This window comes from Corvus moneduloides, chromosome 26, assembly GCF_009650955.1.
Source record: "Corvus moneduloides isolate bCorMon1 chromosome 26, bCorMon1.pri, whole genome shotgun sequence".
Lineage (NCBI taxonomy): Eukaryota > Metazoa > Chordata > Aves > Passeriformes > Corvidae > Corvus > Corvus moneduloides.
Genome location: NC_045501.1, coordinates 1,560,590 through 1,579,589, shown reverse-complemented (window position 1 = coordinate 1,579,589; position 19,000 = coordinate 1,560,590). Strand labels below are relative to the sequence as shown.

The 19,000-nt window shown below is 46.1% G+C and overlaps 2 protein-coding genes across 4 annotated transcripts in view; both read left to right on the top strand.

The window, feature by feature from the left end:
• NPEPPS (aminopeptidase puromycin sensitive) overlaps window positions 1–18,577 on the top strand; it is a 46,453-nt gene extending 27,876 nt beyond the window's left edge. Inside the window, exons 9-23 of the mRNA XM_032134196.1 lie at window positions 533–647; window positions 1,474–1,638; window positions 2,247–2,351; window positions 2,651–2,711; window positions 3,470–3,579; window positions 4,076–4,139; window positions 6,002–6,141; window positions 7,251–7,385; window positions 9,515–9,734; window positions 10,493–10,635; window positions 11,037–11,093; window positions 11,469–11,576; window positions 14,101–14,256; window positions 14,357–14,404; window positions 17,461–18,577. Coding sequence (XP_031990087.1) covers window positions 533–647; window positions 1,474–1,638; window positions 2,247–2,351; window positions 2,651–2,711; window positions 3,470–3,579; window positions 4,076–4,139; window positions 6,002–6,141; window positions 7,251–7,385; window positions 9,515–9,734; window positions 10,493–10,635; window positions 11,037–11,093; window positions 11,469–11,576; window positions 14,101–14,256; window positions 14,357–14,404; window positions 17,461–17,613 — 1,780 coding nt within the window. The 3' untranslated portion in view covers window positions 17,614–18,577. The remainder of the gene's footprint in view (window positions 1–532; window positions 648–1,473; window positions 1,639–2,246; window positions 2,352–2,650; window positions 2,712–3,469; window positions 3,580–4,075; window positions 4,140–6,001; window positions 6,142–7,250; window positions 7,386–9,514; window positions 9,735–10,492; window positions 10,636–11,036; window positions 11,094–11,468; window positions 11,577–14,100; window positions 14,257–14,356; window positions 14,405–17,460) is intronic.
• LOC116455872 (foot protein 1 variant 2-like) lies at window positions 14,411–17,454 on the top strand. 3 transcript variants are annotated; one of them, XM_032134244.1, is made up of 2 exons: window positions 14,411–17,031; window positions 17,165–17,454. In XM_032134244.1, exon 1 carries the CDS (start codon window positions 15,199–15,201, stop codon window positions 16,567–16,569), a length of 1,371 nt encoding a protein of 456 aa, XP_031990135.1. In that variant the 5' UTR covers window positions 14,411–15,198; the 3' UTR covers window positions 16,570–17,031; window positions 17,165–17,454. The 3 variants fall into 3 exon arrangements, with proteins under 3 accessions (XP_031990135.1, XP_031990134.1, XP_031990133.1); XM_032134243.1 differs by having other exon boundaries at window positions 14,411–17,073; XM_032134242.1 differs by having other exon boundaries at window positions 14,411–17,134.
• Window positions 18,578–19,000: the final 423 nt, after the last annotated feature.

The following is a 19,000-nucleotide window of genomic DNA, read 5'->3' as shown; positions in this document are numbered from 1 at the left end:
CTTGGGGAGGTTTTTCCCTGGAATTGCAGCATTCCAGAGGTTCCTGGCAGCCCCTCCCTGCCCTGCTCGTAGTGGGAGGTGCCCCAGTGGAGAAATGGATGTTAACACCTCCTGGAAGGAGCCAGGATTCCTTTGGGAATGTGGGATGAGCGCCCATCCCGGAGCGCAGAGGGACTCGAGGTTCCCAGAATTTATGCAGGGGGAGCATTTTAATAAATAAAAGATCAATTTTCCTCCTCCTGCCTGGGGTTTTTTTTTGGTCTTTTTACACTTCTTGCATGCCAGAAAGGAATTCCTGCTCCAAAGCTTTCCAGCATTTCACCCCGGGAATTTCACCAGCACTGAATTTCACACTCTTGGCTTGGTTTTTTTGGGGGGTTTTTGGGTTGGTTTTTTATTTTTTGGGGGGCGGTGGTGTTGTTTTTCCTCACTTTTTAGCTTGCTTAGGTAATTTCACCTCCTTTGGGTTGTGGTTTTGATTCCCCTGGGGAATGTCCCACCTTGCTGAGTTCTGGCTCTCTCTCCAACACAGGGAGACCGCGTTGCTCATCGACCCCAAAAATTCCTGCTCCTCGTCCCGTCAGTGGGTGGCTCTGGTGGTGGGACACGAACTGGCTCACCAGTGGTTTGGAAACCTCGTCACCATGGTACCCAACCCTTTCCAAATCCCGTTCTTTTTATTTCAATCTGCTTCACACCCTGCCCAAAATGCGTGTTTGGGTGCCCCTGCATAGCAGCACGCTGTGTTAGAATAATTCGTGTTTAAATGGTGTTTCATTAGCAATTTCTTCTTTAGCAGTGCTTTTTATTCATCAATGTTTTCTATATGAAGCTGTTCGGAGTGGTTTGAAGGAGGTCCTAGCTAGAAATTAACAATAATTATTAAAAATCCAGTGTGTTCCTGCAAATCCTTCCAGTCCTGGAGCTGAAAAGTTGCTCGGAGTGAGTTATTTTGGGTAAATCAGGAGCAACTGCCTGAATGGTTTGAGATTTAACTCATTTTAGTGGGGATAAAAGCATCTGTGAGGCAGCAGGAGTGAAATCTGTAAAGAAATTCCACTTAGTGCTAAAAACCTGGATTTTCAGAGCTTCTGGTAACAAAGAATTTCAGCTTTCTCTGGGAATTAGACCTGACCTTGCTTTTCCCAAAGGAAAAAGGTGCTTGAAACCAAATACTCCACAGGCTCTGGAGTTTCTTGTGTTGTAAAAACCAGGATTGGGTGAGACAATTCAGGATTTTGGAGCCCCAAAACTACCTTGGCCTTGCTTTTGAACTGTTTAAACTGGGAGTGAGCGCAGAAAAACAAAACCAAATACTCATTTTAACCCAAAGAATCACATTTATATCATTATACCAAAACAATTACAATAAACATTATTCTGACCTGCACCAAAAGAAGCTTCAAACTCACCCCTGACTGGAGAAATCCCTCGGAATTTTGTCCTTTATCCCTCTTTTTCCCATCCCTGCAGGAATGGTGGACCCACCTGTGGCTGAACGAGGGCTTCGCCTCGTGGATCGAGTACCTGTGCGTGGATCACTGCTTCCCTGAGTACGACATCTGGACCCAGTTCGTGTCTGCTGACTACACACGAGCCCAGGAGCTCGATGCCTTAGACAACAGCCACCCCATCGAGGTGAATCCTGCTTTTCCACCCTTTTTTCCCCCTTTTTCTGGAAGCTTTTCCCTGTAATTTACAAAGGGAATTTCACGGTCGCTGCTCAACCGGAGTCGCGGTTGAGCTCTGGGGGTTCTGCTCGCCCTGAGGGGCTGTGCCCCCCCAAAAAACTCCCTTGGAATGCATAGAGATCTAATTCCTGGAGATTCCAATGTTTTAAGGAATGTTTGGTGGAATAAATTTTGGGAAATGACCTTGTCCACCGGGTCTTTTTAGAGTGATTTACTCCCTGAGTGTGTCTTGCTTGCTGTCCCTGGATTAAACAATTCCTGCTGGGTTTCACTGCTTTTGGGAACCAAAGGATTGAAGGAAGAACCCCAAATCTGTTTGATCCAGCACCCAAACATAACTTAAACCATGCTTAACTTCCAAACCAGCCCTGACCCAGCCATATCCGAGGAATTTTCTTTGTCTGGGGGCAGAGATTCCACTCAGGCAATCCAGAGGTGGATTCTTGGAGAGAGAGAATCCTTCAGATTTTCAACTCTAAGATGGTGCCACAAGCAAAATCCAATCTTTTGGCAGCCTAAATCCTTCTCACTGGGGTTTTTTTTTGTTTCCCATAGGTCAGTGTGGGCCATCCCTCCGAGGTGGATGAAATATTCGATGCCATTTCCTACAGCAAGGGAGCCTCTGTGATCCGGATGCTGCACGACTACATTGGGGATGAGGTAAAGGGATGGGGCTGGAAAAGCCAGCTGGGGATTTTTAGGGCATTTTTTTATAGCTAAAATTACTGGGATTTTAAAAAAAAAAAAAAAAAAAAAAAGAAGTGGGATTAAAAAAAGTTTTTTCAGCGTTTTGAAAATGTCTCCGCTTCGAGCTCTGAACTTACCTGGGAAAAACAAGATAATGGGAAATATGGATGGAATTACTGATTTTAAAGATTCCTTGCCTGTTTCCTGGGGATAAATGCAGAGCAGAGAGAGGATAGGAAAGCCCTCTGACATCTCCACTTGTGTGTTCCCAGGATTTCCGGAAAGGAATGAACCTGTACCTGACCAAGTTCCAGCAGAGGAATGCTGCCACAGGTGACTGGGTCACTGGCATGGGCACAGAAGTCATTTCTGCACTCAGAACTGTTGGTGTCCCACCTGAGATAGCTGAAATGCCAGGAAATAATTGAAATTCCAGGAAATGTCTGCCTTCTTCCCAGTTTCGTGCCCTGCACAGCCAGGATTCAGCATCCTTGGGGGGTTTTGTGTCCCGGGAGTGTGTGGCTGTGGGGATCTGGAAGGGCTGAGTTATCACTGACCACATCTATAATTTAGAAATATTTGCTTTGCCAAGAGAGCCTTTTGCAGTATTGATATTGTGATTAAACAGGTTGAAGTCTGATACTCCACAGCACTTTTTTTTTTTTAAACCTTTTTAATTTTTTTTTTTTTGTTGTGTATCAGGCACAAATGTGGGAGTGGGGACATCAAAGCTCAATCAGCCAAATCCAATCTGTGGTGTTTGGTCAGTCATTTTTGACATAATACATAAAAAAACTAAAGGGGAAAGGTTGTCCTCTTTGAATATTTAATGTTAATTTTTATGGGTTTGTAGCACAATGTGTATTGATTGGGGTTTTTTAGTAGTAAAGAAGCTGCTGCTCCCCTCTCTCCTCCCTGAGGAGATTTAAACTATTTCCACTTTTTCTTTTTTTGCCTGTCTGTTAAATTTCAATAAAAACACAAAAGCATTAAAAAGTAGAGGAAGAACCCAACCTCTCCTATGCTGTCCTTAATAAAACCTGACACATCAAGACTCTGCCAGTCCTGAGTCAGATCCTTTTCTCCCGCAGAGGATCTCTGGGAAAGCCTGGAAAAAGCCAGTGGCAAACCCATTGCTGCTGTGATGAACACGTGGACCAAACAAATGGGATTTCCACTCATTTATGTGGAGGCTGAACAGGTAAAAATGGAATTTTGCCTTAACTTCGGGTTAAATTGAACAATATTCCGTGATTTCGAGCATTCCCTTGGATCGGGGGTTGGCTCAGCCTGGGCGCAGCTCTGGTTCTGAAGGGGGGAGGGAGGTGCAAATCCCTGTGGATTCATCCCAGAAACTCCCTGGATCCCTGGATTTGCTGACTTTGCTCGGTGTGGGAAATGTTTGTGGGGGGAGGGAGGTTCCACTCCAATTTTGCTTGTTCCACAAGCTTGCAGGATGAGGGAGGATCACGGGCGGCAAATCCAGGCCATGGGTGTTCAAACAGGGACAAGGCCTTTGTGCTCTGGGATAATTCCTGCGGCAGGGCCTTTTTCTGAGGGAAAAAATCCAACTTATTCCATGAAACAGAGTGCAGTGACACGCAGAGACTGAAATTAAATGTGCTAATCATCGCCTTTTCTCTTTTTTTTTTTTTTTTGCTTTCTTTTCTTTTTTTTTTAAATTTTTTTCCCCTCAGCAAGAAGATGACAAAGTGTTGAAGTTGGTCCAGAAGAAATTCTGTGCCAGTGGACCATATACTGGTAAGAAGAGAGCTGGGAGCAGGGATGGGGTGGGCACAGAACCTCAGAATATCCCAGTTTTGAAGGGATATTGGGATATTTTTTTGTTGCTTTTCATGCAAAAGCAGCAATTCTGGGAGCTGAAACATTCCCGGGCCTGTGCTCTGCCTGGATCCAGGTGGGAAAACCTGAGGAAATCCAAGGTTTCCACATCCTGGCATGGAAAACAGCATTTCTTGGCTCCAGAATTCCTTCAGAAATGTCCATTTTAGGGCCCTCTGAGGAGCTGGGGAGCAGCTGGTTTGTGGTGAGGCTAAAATAAATGAAATAAAACCACCTCAGGTGGGAGCCACCTCTGATTCCAGCACTGATTCCACTCACCTTCCGTGTTTACCTAAATTAAAATGTTTGGCTTGGAGAGTGATTTAAAAATTTTGGGGGTTTAAACTCTAAAACTGACAATTTCCCTCAGGGTTTAAGCTCTAAAACTGACAATTTCCCTCAGAGTTTTACCTCTAAAACTGCAGTTTTCCCTCAGATTTTTACCTCTAAAACTGCAGTTTTCCCTCAGTTTCAAATCTAAAACTGACATTTTCCTTCAGATTAAAACTGCCATTTTCCCTCAAATTTTAAGGATGATTTAAAGAATTTTGGGGTTTTAACTCTAAAACTGTCATTTCCCTTCAGATTTTTACCTCTAAAACTGCAGTTTTCCCTCAGAGTTTCAAATCTAAAACTGACATTTTCCTTCAGATTAAAACTGTCATTTTCCCTCAAATTTTAAGGATGAGTAAAGATTTTTGGGGTTTTAACTCTAAAACTGTCATTTCCCTTCAGATTTTTACCTCTAAAACTGCAGTTTTCCCTCAGATTTTTACCTCTAAAACTGCAGTTTTCCCTCAGAGTTTCAAATCTAAAACTGACGTTTTCCTTCAGATTAAAACTGTCATTTTCCTTCAAATTTTAAGGATGATTTAAAGAATTTTGGAGTTTTAACTCTAAAACTGCAGTTTTCCCTCAGAGTTTTACCTCTAAAACTGCAATTTTCCCTCAGATTTTTACCTCTAAAACTGCAGTTTTCCCTCAGTTTCAAATCTAAAACTGACATTTTCCTTCAGATTAAAACTGCCATTTTCCCTCAAATTTTAAGGATGATTTAAAGAATTTTGGGGTTTTAACTCTAAAACTGTCATTTCCCTTCAGATTTTTACCTCTAAAACTGCAGTTTTCCCTCAGATTTTTACCTCTAAAACTGCAGTTTTCCCTCAGAGTTTCAAATCTAAAACTGACGTTTTCCTTCAGATTAAAACTGTCATTTTCCTTCAAATTTTAAGGATGATTTAAAGAATTTTGGAGTTTTAACTCTAAAACTGCAGTTTTCCCTCAGAGTTTTACCTCTAAAACTGCAATTTTCCCTCAGATTTTTACCTCTAAAACTGCAGTTTTCCCTCAGTTTCAAATCTAAAACTGACATTTTCCTTCAGATTAAAACTGCCATTTTCCCTCAAATTTTAAGGATGATTTAAAGAATTTTGGGGTTTTAACTCTAAAACTGTCATTTCCCTTCAGATTTTTACCTCTAAAACTGCAGTTTTCCCTCAGAGTTTCAAATCTAAAACTGATGTTTTCCCTCAGATTAAAACTGTCATTTTCCCTCAATTTTTAAGGATGATTCAAAGATTTGGAGGTTTTAACTCTAAAACTGTCATTTCCCTTCAGATTTTTACCTCTAAAACTCACATTTCCCTGCAGAAAATGCCTTTTTTTTTAAATTTTTTTCCCCAATTTCATTTTCAACGCCCAACCTGCATTTTGAACACGTCTCTCTCGGTGTTTTCCACACACTTTTTCCCCCTGATTCCTTGTTTTTCCCTCTTTTCCAGGGGAGGATTTCCCCATGTGGATGGTGCCCATCAGTATTTGCACGAGCGAGGACCCCAGCTGTGCCAAAATGCAGATTTTGATGGACAAAGCCGAGCTCACCGTGGTGTTGAAGGACACCAAACCTGAGCAGTGGGTTAAGGTAAGTCCTGAAAATTTCATTTTCCTCTTCCCTTTTTTATTTCCTTTTCTCCTTGGAATTCTGGGTTTCCTCTGAACGGGTTTTGGCTCCTGCTCTTCCCCTTTCCATCCCGTTTTCCTGCAGTGTCAATCGGAATTTTTTGGGAATTCAAGCCTGGAAAAAAAATTGAAATTAAAGGCAGGATTTGAGTTGAGATGTGGTGGCTTTTTTAGTCATTGTTATCGTTATTATTGTCAATATTGTTATCATGGTTATTGCTATTATTTTATTTCATATCATTATCGTTATTATAATTATTACATACTTCGTAATATCATATTATTATTTTATATAATTATAATTATTATCATTGTTACATATTTAGTAGTATTTCATTATTTTATATCATTCATTGCATATTTTTATAATATTATATTATTACTTTATGTATTACATACATTATATATTATCTCATAATATTTATGTTCAAATTCTTATATATATGTTGGTATATGTCAATAGTTACATTATTTTTATTTTATCTAAATAAATACTACATATTTATATGTTGTATATTTATATAAGATACATTAATATATAATTTAATATATGGTTTTTCTATATATAATTTTTCTACATATGGTTTTCATATGTAAAATACATATAGAGAGATATATTTTAGATAAATAAGTAAATACAAATACATATGTTAGATAAAGATGTGTAAATATAAAGGTATATTTCAGATAAATATGAAGATGTATTTTAGATAAATATGTATAAATATAAAGATATCTCCTAGATAAATATGTATAAAAACAAAGATATATTTTAGGTAAATATGCATAAATATAAATATATATTTTAGATAAACATGAAGATGTATTTGATCTAAATATGTATAAAAACAAATACATATTTTAGATAAATTTGTATAAATACAAAGACATATTTTAGGTATATTTATTTAAATATACACATACTTTACATTTTATTTAAATACATAACTATAAAATAAATTCCATTTAAATACACATCAATACAGAACATATTTTAGATAAAAATACATACAAAACCTCAGATTCTTTGCTCCTAACTTAAAATTTCCTGCTGGTTTTGGTGCCTGGCAGCTGAACCTGGGCACGGTGGGGTTTTACCGCACCCAGTACAGCCCGGCCATGCTCGAGAGCCTCATCCCGGCCATCAAGGACCTGTCCCTGCCCCCCGTGGACAGGCTGGGGCTGCAGAACGACCTCTTCTCCCTGGTGAGCCCTGGGATTGGGGCAGAATCCTTTGGGATCGGGCCAGGGCACAAACCCACAAACCCCCCGGGCACCTCTGGGGGCTCTGAGCACCAGGGGTTGGGGCAAAATCCTTTGGGAGCAGGGCACAAACCCTGGGCATCCCTGGGGACTCTGAGCACCTGGGATTGGGGCAAAATCCTTTGGGATCGGGGTACAAACCCTGAGCGCCTGTGGGGACTCTGAGCACCCGGGATTGGGGCAAAATCCTTTGGGATCGGGGCAGGGCACAAACCCACAAACCCCCCGGGCACCTCTGGGGACTCTGAGCACCAGGGGTTGGGGCAAAATCCTTTGGGAGCAGGGCACAAACCCTGACCGCCTGTGGGGACTCTGAGCACCCGGGATTGGGGCAAAATCCTTTGGGATCGGGGCAGGGCACAAACCCAAAAACCCCCTGGGCACCTCTGGGGGCTCTGAGCACCTGGGATTGGGGCAAAATCCTTTGGGATCGGGGTACAAACCCCAGGCACCTCTGGGGACTCTGAGCACCTGGGATTGGGGCAAAATCCTTTGGGATCAGGACAGGGCACAAACCCACAAACCCCGGGTGCCTCTGGGGACTCTGAACACCTGGGGTTGGGGCAAAATCCTTTGGGATCAGGGCACAAACCCTGGGCATCACTGGGGACTCTGAGCACCAGGGATTGGGGCAAAATCCTTTGGGATCGGGGTACAAACCCTGAGCGCCTGTGGGGACTCTGAGCACCAGGGATTGGGGCAAAATCCTTTGGGATCGGGGTACAAACCCCAGGCACCTCTGGGGACTCTGAGCACCTGGGATTGGGGCAAAATCCTTTGGGATCGGGGCAGGGCACAAACCCACAAACCCCAGGCGCCTCTGGGGACTCTGAACACCTGGGATTGGGGCAAAATCCTTTGGGATCGGGGCAGGGCACAAACCCACAAACCCCCCGGGTGCCTCTGAGCACCTGGGATTGGGGCAGAATCCTTTGGGATCGGGGCAGGGCACAAACCTACAAACCCCCCAGGCACCTCTGGGGACTCTGAGCACCTGGGATTGGGGCAAAATCCTTTGGGATCAGGGCACAAACCCCAGGCACCTCTGGGGACTCTCAGCACCTGGGGTTGGGGCAAAATCCTTTGGGATCAGGCCAGGGCACAAACCCACAAACCCCCCGGACACCTCTGGGGACTCTGAGCACCTGGGATGGGGCAAAATCCTTTGGGATCAGGCCAGGGCACAAACCCACAAACCCCAGGCACCTCTGGGGGCTCTGAGCACCTGGGATTGGGGCAAAATCCTTTGGGATCAGGCCAGGGCACAAACCCACAAACCCCAGGCACCTCTGGGGACTCTGAGCACCTGGGATTGGGGCAAAATCCTTTGGGATCAGGCCAGGGCACAAACCCACAAACCCCGGGTGCCTCTGGGGACTCCGAGCACCCGGGATTGGGGCAAAATCCTTTGGGATCGGGGCAGGGCACAAACCCACAAACTCCTGGGCACCTCTGGGGACTCTGAGCACCAGGGATTGGGGCTGGATTTGGGTTTAGGGACAAAATTGTTTGGGGCCAAAATCCTCCTGCAATTTAGCAAAGAGCCAAAGTGATCTCTCCTAAATCTTTCCAGCTTTTAGGAAAAGTCAGGTTTTTGTGGGTGTAACCTGAGGATAACTCAGGGGGGTTTGCTTTCCCTTGCCAGAATTGCTGCAGTTTTGTGAAGTCACTTAATTTCCTTGTGGGGTCTTTTTATTTCCGGGTTTTTTTTGGGATGGTTTTTGGGTTTGGGTGGGTGTTTTGTTTTGTTGGGTCTTTTTGGTGGTGGTGATGGTGGTGTTGTGGGGTTTTTTGGTTGGTTTGTTTGTTGGTTTTGGTTTTATGGGGGTTTTTTTGGGGGGGGGGGGGGGATGGTTTTTGTGGGGGTTCTTTTGAAAATATTTTGTTTGGGAAATTTTTGTTTGGAAATTGTAGTTTGATCCTTGGGAGCAGAGCTCAGGTGTGGCAACCCCACAACAGAGAAAATCGAATTTATAGCTCAAGGTAAACCAGACAGGGAGGGAATAATCAATAAAATAAACTCAAGAGCTGTTAAAAAATGGGATGAATCCCTGTGTTTCCCTCTTCCTCAGGCCCGAGCTGGAATCATCAGCACCGTGGAGGTCCTAAAAGTCATGGAAGCTTTTGTGAACGAGCCCAACTACACCGTGTGGAGCGACCTGAGCTGCAACCTGGGCATCCTGTCCACCCTCCTGTCCCACACGGATTTCTACGAGGACATCCAGGTGTTCGTCAGAGACGTCTTCTCCCCCATCGGGGAGAGGCTGGGATGGGACCCCAAACCTGGAGAGGGTAGGAAAGTTCTGCTGGGAAAGCCTGCGGGGGGAGTTGGGAATCTGGTGTGGCAATAAATCATCAGGGATTTGGGAAAGTGGGGAGAGAAGGGAGGAAAAGGAGGCTGAAAGAGGCATTCAGGAGTAATTTTGTGCTTAAAAGTTCCACTGGGAAATCCAGGTGTGGATTTGGGAATGGTGAGTGTCGATAAATCATCAGGGGTTTGGGGGAAAACTTCTGCTGGGAAACTTTGGCAATCTTGTGTGCCAATGAGCCGCCAAGAATTCGGGAAAGTGGGGAGAGAAGGGAGGAAAATGAGGCTGAAAAAGGCATTCAGGGGTGGTTTTGTACAATCTTCAAACAATCCTCAAAACAGCCAGTTAGGAGTTAAAATAGTAAAACTTTTCCCTGCCTTGTCACTGATAAAAATTCCCTGCTGAACTTTCTGTCTGCTGGAGGGCAGGAAAATTCTTGGATTACAAGGCTGGAAATCCATGTGTGTGTGTGTGTGTTTGCCTGTCCTGGTCAGTCCAAATGGTTAAAATTACTGATTTAGCTCAGGTTTCAGCCCTGCCTGTTGTGTTTGGGGCTGGAATCCTCTTGTCCTGACCCTCTTGCTATGAAAAAAATTCAATGTATTCCCTAAAAAAAAAGAGAGACAAAAGGCCCGGACTCCTTGGATATCCTCAGGGATTGTCACACAGCTGAAATAAAGCTTCAGTGCTGAGCTTTGTCTCCCAAATTAATCCCATTTTTCCATTCCTGCTCCTTCCTAGGCCACCTAGATGCCCTCCTAAGGGGTCTGGTCTTGGGAAAACTGGGAAAAGCCGGGCACAAGGCGACGTTGGAAGAGGCCCGGCGCCGGTTCAAGGACCACGTGGAAGGAAAGCACATCCTGTCAGCTGACCTGAGGAGTCCTGTAGGTCCTGGGAAGGGGTTTTGGGGTCCCCAAAATCTATCCCCACCCCCTTGGCAGGTGTATTCCAAAGGGTAGGGAATGAAGGTGGGAGATGAGCTGGGTTTGGAAATGGTGGGAGATGGGACCGGGTGAGGATGGGGATCCCTCTTTTTGTCATCCCGGTGTTTTTCCACTCTTGGAATTGCCAAAATGACCCTGAAATTGAGGAAAACATAAAGGAGTTGAAGCATCTCTACACTCCAGAGTTAAAACTCCCAGGAGGGAGCAATGCTGGTGCTTCCAGATGTCAGAATTCCGACCCAATTCCGTACAAATTGGTGCATTTCCAAAAAATCTGGTGGGTTTTGTATTTTTTTTTTTTTTTTATTTTTTTTTGGAATTCATTCCTTGTTTTCTCCTAGGTCTACGTGACTGTGCTGAAGCACGGGGACAGCTCCACTCTGGACACCATGCTGAAGGTGGGTGCTCACTGCCAGCTCCCCAAAATCCCACATTTCCCCCTTCAAATCCCTCCGGGCTGGGATTTATCCCACACCCCAGCCCCGATCCCGGCTCGTGGTGGGAAATTGCCACCTAGTGGAGAATCCCGGCTCTCCCTCGGGAATTTCTCCCTCCTGCAGGCCCCATCCTGCTTGACCTTTCTATGAACTGGTGAAAATCAGTTTATTCCTGGTGCTGCTCCTTGGGATGAGCCCACGGTGGGGATTAACGGAGTCACCAGCGAGCCCTGATTGGGTTTGATGAGTAATTAGCAGCTGTGGCATTCACAGAGGGCTCATTAGGTGAGGAGCCAGCCTTTATTAATTGATACCTTCACGTCCTCCCCTGTGCAGCTGCACAAGCAGGCGGACATGCAGGAGGAAAAGAACCGGATCGAGCGCGTCCTCGGAGCCATCTCCCAGCCAGAGCTGATCCAAAAAGTTCTCACCTTTGCACTTTCAGTGAGTTCTGGGGAAAAACTCTGCCTTTTTGTCAGGATATTCGCTCAGGAATAACCCTGTGAGAGCGCTGGGGTTGAGTGGGATGGGCTAAAACTGGAGGAATTCTCTTCGTGGGTCGCTCTTGGAGTTGTGTCTTCGGGTTTTGTTTTGGGGGGGAAATTCCAAATTCAGAAAAATCTGAGTGAGGTGGATCCCAATGAAGAAAAATCGTAAAATGAGCTGGTTCTGAATTCAGAGAAATCTGAGCGAGTTTGGTCCAGGTTAACAAAAATCTGAGGGAGCTGGATCCAGATTAACAAAAATCTTAGATGAGTTGGTTCCAGATTAAAATCTGAGAGAGTTGGTTCAAAATGAACAAAAATCTGAGAGAGTTGGCTCAAAATTAACAAAAATCTGAGAGATTTGGTTCAAAATTCACAAAAATTTGAGTGATCTGGATCCAGATTGAGAAAAATCTGAGGGAGCTGGATCCAGATGAACAAAAATCTTAGATGAGTTGGTTCCAAATTCAGAAAAATCTGAGAGAATTGGTTCCAAATTCAGAAAAATCTGAGAGAATTGGTTCCAAATTCAGAAAAATCTGAGAGAATTGGTTCCGAATTCAGAAAAATCTGAGAGAATTGGTTCCAAATTCAGAAAAATCTGAGAGAATCGGTTCCAAATTCAGAAAAATCTGAGAGAATTGGTTCCGAATTCAGAAAAATCTGAGAGAATTGGTTCCAAATTCAGAAAAATCTGAGAGAATCGGTTCCAAATTCAGAAAAATCTGAGAGAATTGGTTCCGAATTCAGAAAAATCTGAGAGAATTGGTTCCAAATTAAGAAAAATCTGAGAGAATTGGTTCCAAATTCAGAAAAATCTGAGAATTGGTTACAAATTCAGAAAAATCTGAGAGAATTGGTTCCAAATTCAGAAAAATCTGAGAGAATTGGTTCCAAATTAAGAAAAATCTGAGAGAATTGGTTCCAAATTCAGAAAAATCTGAGAGAGTTGGTTCCAAAATTAACCAAAATCTGAGAGAGTTGGCTCAAAATTAACAAAAATTTGAGTGATCTGGATCCAGATTGAGAAAAATCTGAGGGAGCTGGATCCAGATGAACAAAAATCTGAGAGAATCGGTTCCAAATTAAGAAAAATCTGAGGGAGTTGGTTCCAAATTAAGAAAAATCTGAGAGAATTGGTTCCAAATTCAGAAAAATCTGAGAATTGGTTCCAAATTCAGAAAAATCTGAGAGAATCGGTTCCAAATTCAGAAAAATCTGAGAGAATTGGTTCCAAATTCAGAAAAATCTGAGAGAATTGGTTCCAAATTCAGAAAAATCTTAGATGAGTTGGTTCCAAATTCAGAAAAATCTGAGAGAGTTGGTTCCAAAATTAACCAAAATCTGAGAGAGTTGGCTCAAAATTAACAAAAATCTGAGAAAATTGGTTCAAAATTCACAAAAATTTGAGTGCTCTGGATCCAGATTGAGAAAATCTGAGGGAGCTGGATCCAGATTAACAAAAATCTGAGAGAGTTGGTTCCAAATTCAGAAAAATCTGAGAGAGTTGGTTCCAAATTCAGAAAAATCTGAGAGAATTGGTTCCAAATTCAGAAAAATTTGAGTGATCTGGATCTAGATTAAGAAAAATCTTAAATGAGTTGGTTCCAAATTCAGAAAAATCTGGGAATTGGTTCAAAATTCAGAAAAATCTGGGAATTGGTTCCAAATTCAGAAAAATCTGAGAGAATTGGTTCCAAATTCAGAAAAATCTGAGAGAATTGGTTCCAAATTCAGAAAAATCTGAGAGAATTGGTTCCAAATTAAGAAAAATCTGAGAGAATTGGTTCCAAATTCAGAAAAATCTGGGAATTGGTTCCAAATTCAGAAAAATCTGAGAGAATCGGTTCCAAATTCAGAAAAATCTGAGAGAATTGGTTCCAAATCAAGAAAAATCTGAGAGAGTTGGTTCCAAAATTAACCAAAATCTGAGAGAGTTGGTTCAAAATGAACAAAATCTGAGTTGGTTCCAGAGTAACAAAAATTTGAGTGATCTGCATCTAGATTAAGAAAAATCTTAAATGAGTTGGTTCCAAATTAAGAAAAATCCGAGTGAGGTGGCTCCAAATGAAGAAAAACCTGCTTGATCTGGTTGCAGGCACCTGCTGCAGGGATTTTCTGTATTCCCAGCAGTTATTTCCTGGTGCTGTGGAAGTTCATCCCAAATTTCCTGGCAGTGCTGTGCTTCCAGCACCCATTCCCAGGAAACCAAAATGCACTTTGACCTCTCCATTTTCCAAAGAGCCAAAATGACCTCTCTAAATCTTGCCAGTCTTCAGTAAAATCAGATTTTCATGGGTGTAACCTGAGAATAACTCAGGGGGATTTGCTTTTCCTTCGATCTTTGAGTCGTACGTTAAATTTTTGGCGGCGCAAAAAGCGCTTTAACGGACAGATTCGGTGTAGAAATGCCTAAAACCTGCAAGCCAAGGCGCTGGAATTGCTGGGAAAACGTGGAATATTGATGCCTTTTCCCTCCCCAGGAAGAGGTACGTCCCCAGGACACGGTGTCAGTGATTGGAGGAGTGGCTGGAGGCAGCAAGCAGGGCAGGAAAGCTGCTTGGAAATTCGTAAGGGACAACTGGGAGGAGCTTTATAATCGATACCAAGGTGGATTCTTAATATCCAGACTAATAAAGGTACGTGGGGCCCTGGGGGAAGAGCCCTTCCCACACACACCTGGGCAATGGTGGAAATGTTGAATTTCACCTTTCATTTTGGTTTCTTGTTCCCCTTCAGCTCACAGTGGATGGATTTGCAAATGATAAAATGGCTGCAGAAGTGAAGGTAAGAAGCTTTAATTAAAGAATTTGTTAATTTGTCGCTGATAAACTTGGGCTGCTCTGCCTGGAAGAGCCAAATCCCTGTGGATTTTGTTGTTGGGCCCATTCTGTCCCCAAACTGCCCCGCTTTAGGTTGGGTAAAACGTTATTGAAATGCTTTAAATCAGCATTTTTGAAGTCATCTGGAATTTCCAGCGATTTCTGCTTCATTCATTTAAACTTTGGTAAAATCCAGCAGAGTTCAGCAGCAGTTTTGAGCCTCCCCAAAAAAGAAAACTTCAAAATATTCAGAATTATTCCAGCTTCCATCACTGGGAGAGCTCTGACAGTGGGTGTGGACTTCATTATTTATTCTTTCCCCACATTTTTTCCAAAAACATCTTCTTGGAAAAAGAAACTTTAAATTTTGGGCATTAATTATCATTTTCCTTTTAGGAAAACACTCAGAAGGAATTTTTATTCCAAAGGTCAGCTGAGCCCTGAGCTGCCTGTGTCCTTTTTATCACCCAGTGACTTTTCTCAGAAAAGATTTAACGGCAGAAATGATTTCACAGAGAAATGTTGCATTAGAATTAATATTTTGCTTTTGCTTTTGCAAAACACCGAGCGGGAAAACCACCCCAGATTTAAATCCCAGCTCATTCCCAAGAGAATTCCCGAGCTTTTAGTGGGGAATTTCCTATGTCTGAGCCTCTGTGTCACCTTGTAGAGTGGCAGTGACAGCCAAATCCCGGGAAAAGCTGCTTGGAGGGAGGCAGGGATAGCTCCTGGCTGTGCCAGCTGCCTGTCCCCTGGAAAATGCCGAGTCACAGCAGCCCCTGGGAAGCTCCTCCACGAGGAAATGTGAGACTGGCCGGCCAACCTGGGGCCTGGAGGTCACTGTCCGGCCAAACTGGGGCCTGGAGGTCACTGTCCGGCCAAACTGGGGCCTGGAGGTCACTGTTCCATCAACCTGGGGCCTGGAGGTCACTGTCCGGCCAACCTGGGGCCTGGAGGTCACTGTCCGGCCAACCTGGGGCCTGGAGGTCACTGTCCGGCCAAACTGGGGCCTGGAGGTCACTGTCCGGCCAAACTGGGGCCTGGAGGTCACTGTTCTGTCAAACTGGGGCCTGGAGGTCACTGTCTGGCCAAACTGGGGCCTGGAGGTCACTGTCCGGCCAAACTGGGGCCTGGAGGTCACTGTCCGGCCAACCTGGGGCCTGGAGGTCACTGTCCAGCCAAACTGGGGCCTGGAGGTCACTGTCCGGCCAACCTGGGGCCTGGAGGTCACTGTCCAGCCAAACTGGGGCCTGGAGGTCACTGTTCTGTCAAACTGGGGCCTGGAGGTCACTGTCTGGCCAAACTGGGGCCTGGAGGTCACTGTCCGGCCAAACTGGGGCCTGGAGGTCACTGTCCGGCCAAACTGGGGCCTGGAGGTCACTGTCCAGCCAAACTGGGGCCTGGAGGTCACTGTCCGGCCAACCTGGGGCCTGGAGGTCACTGTTCCGTCAACCTGGGGCCTGGAGGTCACTGTCCGGCCAAACTGGGGCCTGGAGGTCACTGTCTGGCCAAACTGGGGCCTGGAGGTCACTGTCCAGTCAAACTGGGGCCTGGAGGTCACTGTCCGGCCAACCTGGGGCCTGGAGGTCACTGTCCGGCCAACCTGGGGCCTGGAGGTCACTGTCCGGCCAAACTGGGGCCTGGAGGTCACTGTTCTGTCAAACTGGGGCCTGGAGGTCACTGTTCTGTCAAACTGGGGCCTGGAGGTCACTGTCCAGCCAAACTGGGGCCTGGAGGTCACTGTCCAGTCTGGGAGGAAACCTGGGAGCGGGACCAGGGCCGTGCCAAAGGCCCTGGCGGCTTCCCTGGGATCTTTCTGCTCCAAATATCCCGAAATACCCCGGGAGCTGCTGCTTGTGGGGCTGGCTCAGCTCCTGGGGCTGTCCCTGGCAGCGAGGACAGGAGGCAGCTCCATGGAAAAGTCCCTGGGGCTCCCCTGTAGCAGGGAAAAGGAGGGATTTTGCCATTCCCACCCATTCTGGAAACTCAGGAATGTCCTGGCAGGGCAGGGCAGGGAGCTGCTCCTTGGAAAAGCCTCTTGTGTCTCAGAGCTCCAGGAGCATTTGGACAACACCCTCAGGGACAGGCTGGGATTTGGGGTGTCCTGAGCAGGGCCAGGGCTTGGGTTGATGATCCCTGTGGGCTCCAGAGCTCCAGGAGCATTCGGACAATGCCCTGAGGCATGCACAGGGTGGGACTGTCGGGATCATCCAGTGCGAGGCCAGGAGCTGGACTGGATACCCCGCCCCGGAAGCGTTTCCGCGTCCCTGGAAGCGTTTCCCGGTCCCTGGAAGCATTTCCCCATCCCTGGAAGCATTTCCCCATCCCTGGGAGCGTTTTCCCATCCCTGGAAGCGTTTCCCCCGTGCCTGGAAGCGTTTCCCCGTTTCCCCGTCCCTGGAAGCGTTTCCCCAGTCCCTGGAAGCGTTTCCCCAGTCCCTGGAAGCGTTTCCCCATCCCTGGAAGCGTTTCCCGGTCCCTGGGAGCGTTTCCCCGTTTCCCCGTCCCTGGAAGCGTTTCCCCAGTCCCTGGAAGCGTTTCCCCATCCCTGGAAGCGTTTCCCGGTCCCTGGGAGCGTTTCCCCGTTTCCCCCGTGCCTGGAAGCGTTTCCTCCGTGCCTGGAAGCGTTTCCCCCGTCCCTGGAAGCATTTCCCCATCCCTGGGAGCGTTTTCCCATCCCTGGAAACGTTTCCCCCGTGCCTGGAAGCGTTTCCCCGTTTCCCCAGTCCCTGGAAGCGTTTCCCCATCCCTGGAAGCGTTTCCCCGTTTTCCCGTGCCTGGAAGCGCCCAGGGCCGGGCTGCCCGTGGCTCTGACAGAGCTTTGGGGCTGGCAGCCGGGTGATTTTATTTTCCAGCTCCCTCAGCCCCAAACCCCGCTGCGATTTCAGCTTCCCTTTCCCCCCCCCTTCCCCTCTCCGTGGGCGATTCCCCATCGCCGCCTCCAAACTTGCGCGTACCCAAAGGGGTCGGTCCCGTTCAAAACCCTCCTCCCACAGCTCTGTCCTTGTCCCGCCCCTCTCAGGCTTTCTTCGAGAGCCACCCGGCGCCGTCGGCCGAGCGCACGGTGCAGCAGTGCTGCGAGAACATCCTGCTGAACGCGGCGTGGCTGCGGCGCGACGCCGACAGCATCCAGCACTTCCTGCAGCAGCGCCGGGCCCCCCCGGCCCCCGTGTGAGCCCCCAGCGCCAGCACCGGCCCCCAGCGCAGCCCAGGGGACCAGGGAGGAGCCCCCCCACCGCTGATCCACATGCCAAGAAGTTGGGAGTCTTTTATTTCCACCCTTCACCCCCTCCTTTATTTGGTTTTGTTTTGTTTGGTTTTTTTTTTTTTGGTTTATTTCCTCCTCTTCTCCTTCTCCTCCTCCTCCTCCTCCTCAAGCCCGTGGGGATTGGACCGTGAATGTAGAGTTTAACCGGTTCCTGCTCACACTCCAAGAATTTGGGAAAATTCTGTTTGAAAAAAGAAAAACAACAGCGACAGCAAAACAAAAAAAATTTATCAGCGATTCTGCAGAAAAGAGAGAGAGAGAGAAAGAAAAAAGTACAAAAATATTAAAAAAAAAATCAAAAAAAAGAGAGAGAAAAATCTGTAAATATGATAGTAATAAAATAGAGCATAACAAAACTGTGAAACTTCCTCAAGCCTTGTCAGTGGTTAAAATATTTAACACCCCCCTCTCCCCTTTCCTGACACTCTTATTGACAGATGTTCTGTTTTTTACACCCTCCCTCCCTTCCTCCCCACAATAAAAAAGAGGAAACCAGGGGTTTTTAGGTCAGTGGAGAGTCTGGGGCAGGAGTGGGGCCTCAGCCTTGTGTGGAACAGGTCACTGGGCCAGGCAGGTGTGGATTCACAGAGTCTGTGCAAGGTTTTGGGGAGATGTCCCTGCAACCCCCCCCACCCCAAGGATAGTAGGGTTCCCCCTTTCCCTTTTGTGTTACCTCTCGGCAAAAAAAAAAATTCCCACAAAAAAACAGAAAAAAAAAACAACCCCAAACCCCCCAAAACCCCCCTGTTCTGTTGCTCTTGGGTTCCCCCCTTCCCCTGTCGGTCCCACTCGCTGATGTCCTTCGTGGAGAGATCGGGATTGTAAAGGAAACACCTCTCACAGCCACATTAAAGAGAGAAAGGTTCGTGCAGTTTGATTTCTTTTTCATTTCCTCCAGCCCCCTCTCCCCGTGTGCGCAGCGAGGGCACCTGGGGCTGCCCTGGCCTCGCTTCCCAGAGGATCCAGCTGCTCCCAGCTCCTCCTGCCCGGAGCTTCTCCCCTTCCTTTCCCTGATGTTGGTGGGAAATTTGATTCAGAAGCCTTAAATGAGTGATGATGATGATGATGATGATGATGATGATGATGAAGTCCAAGCTGTGCCATCATCCCCCCCAAAGCAGCGTGGCCCTACTAACCAGCCACCCTCTAACAGACAAAGGTTGGAGTTCCAGCTTTTTTTTTTGTTGGTTTTTTTGGGGGGTTTTTTTTGGTTTTTTTCCTTTTTTTTTTCCCTTCCCCTTTTTCTTATTTCCTTAAGCAGGAATTCGTATTTGGTGTGGCTTAACTGTTGATT

What these genes read in the sequence shown, in the direction of transcription:
- LOC116455872 (XM_032134244.1), top strand. Translation starts at nt 15,199, where the DNA reads ATGCCGAGTCACAGCAGCCCCTGGGAAGCTCCTCCACGAGGAAATGTG.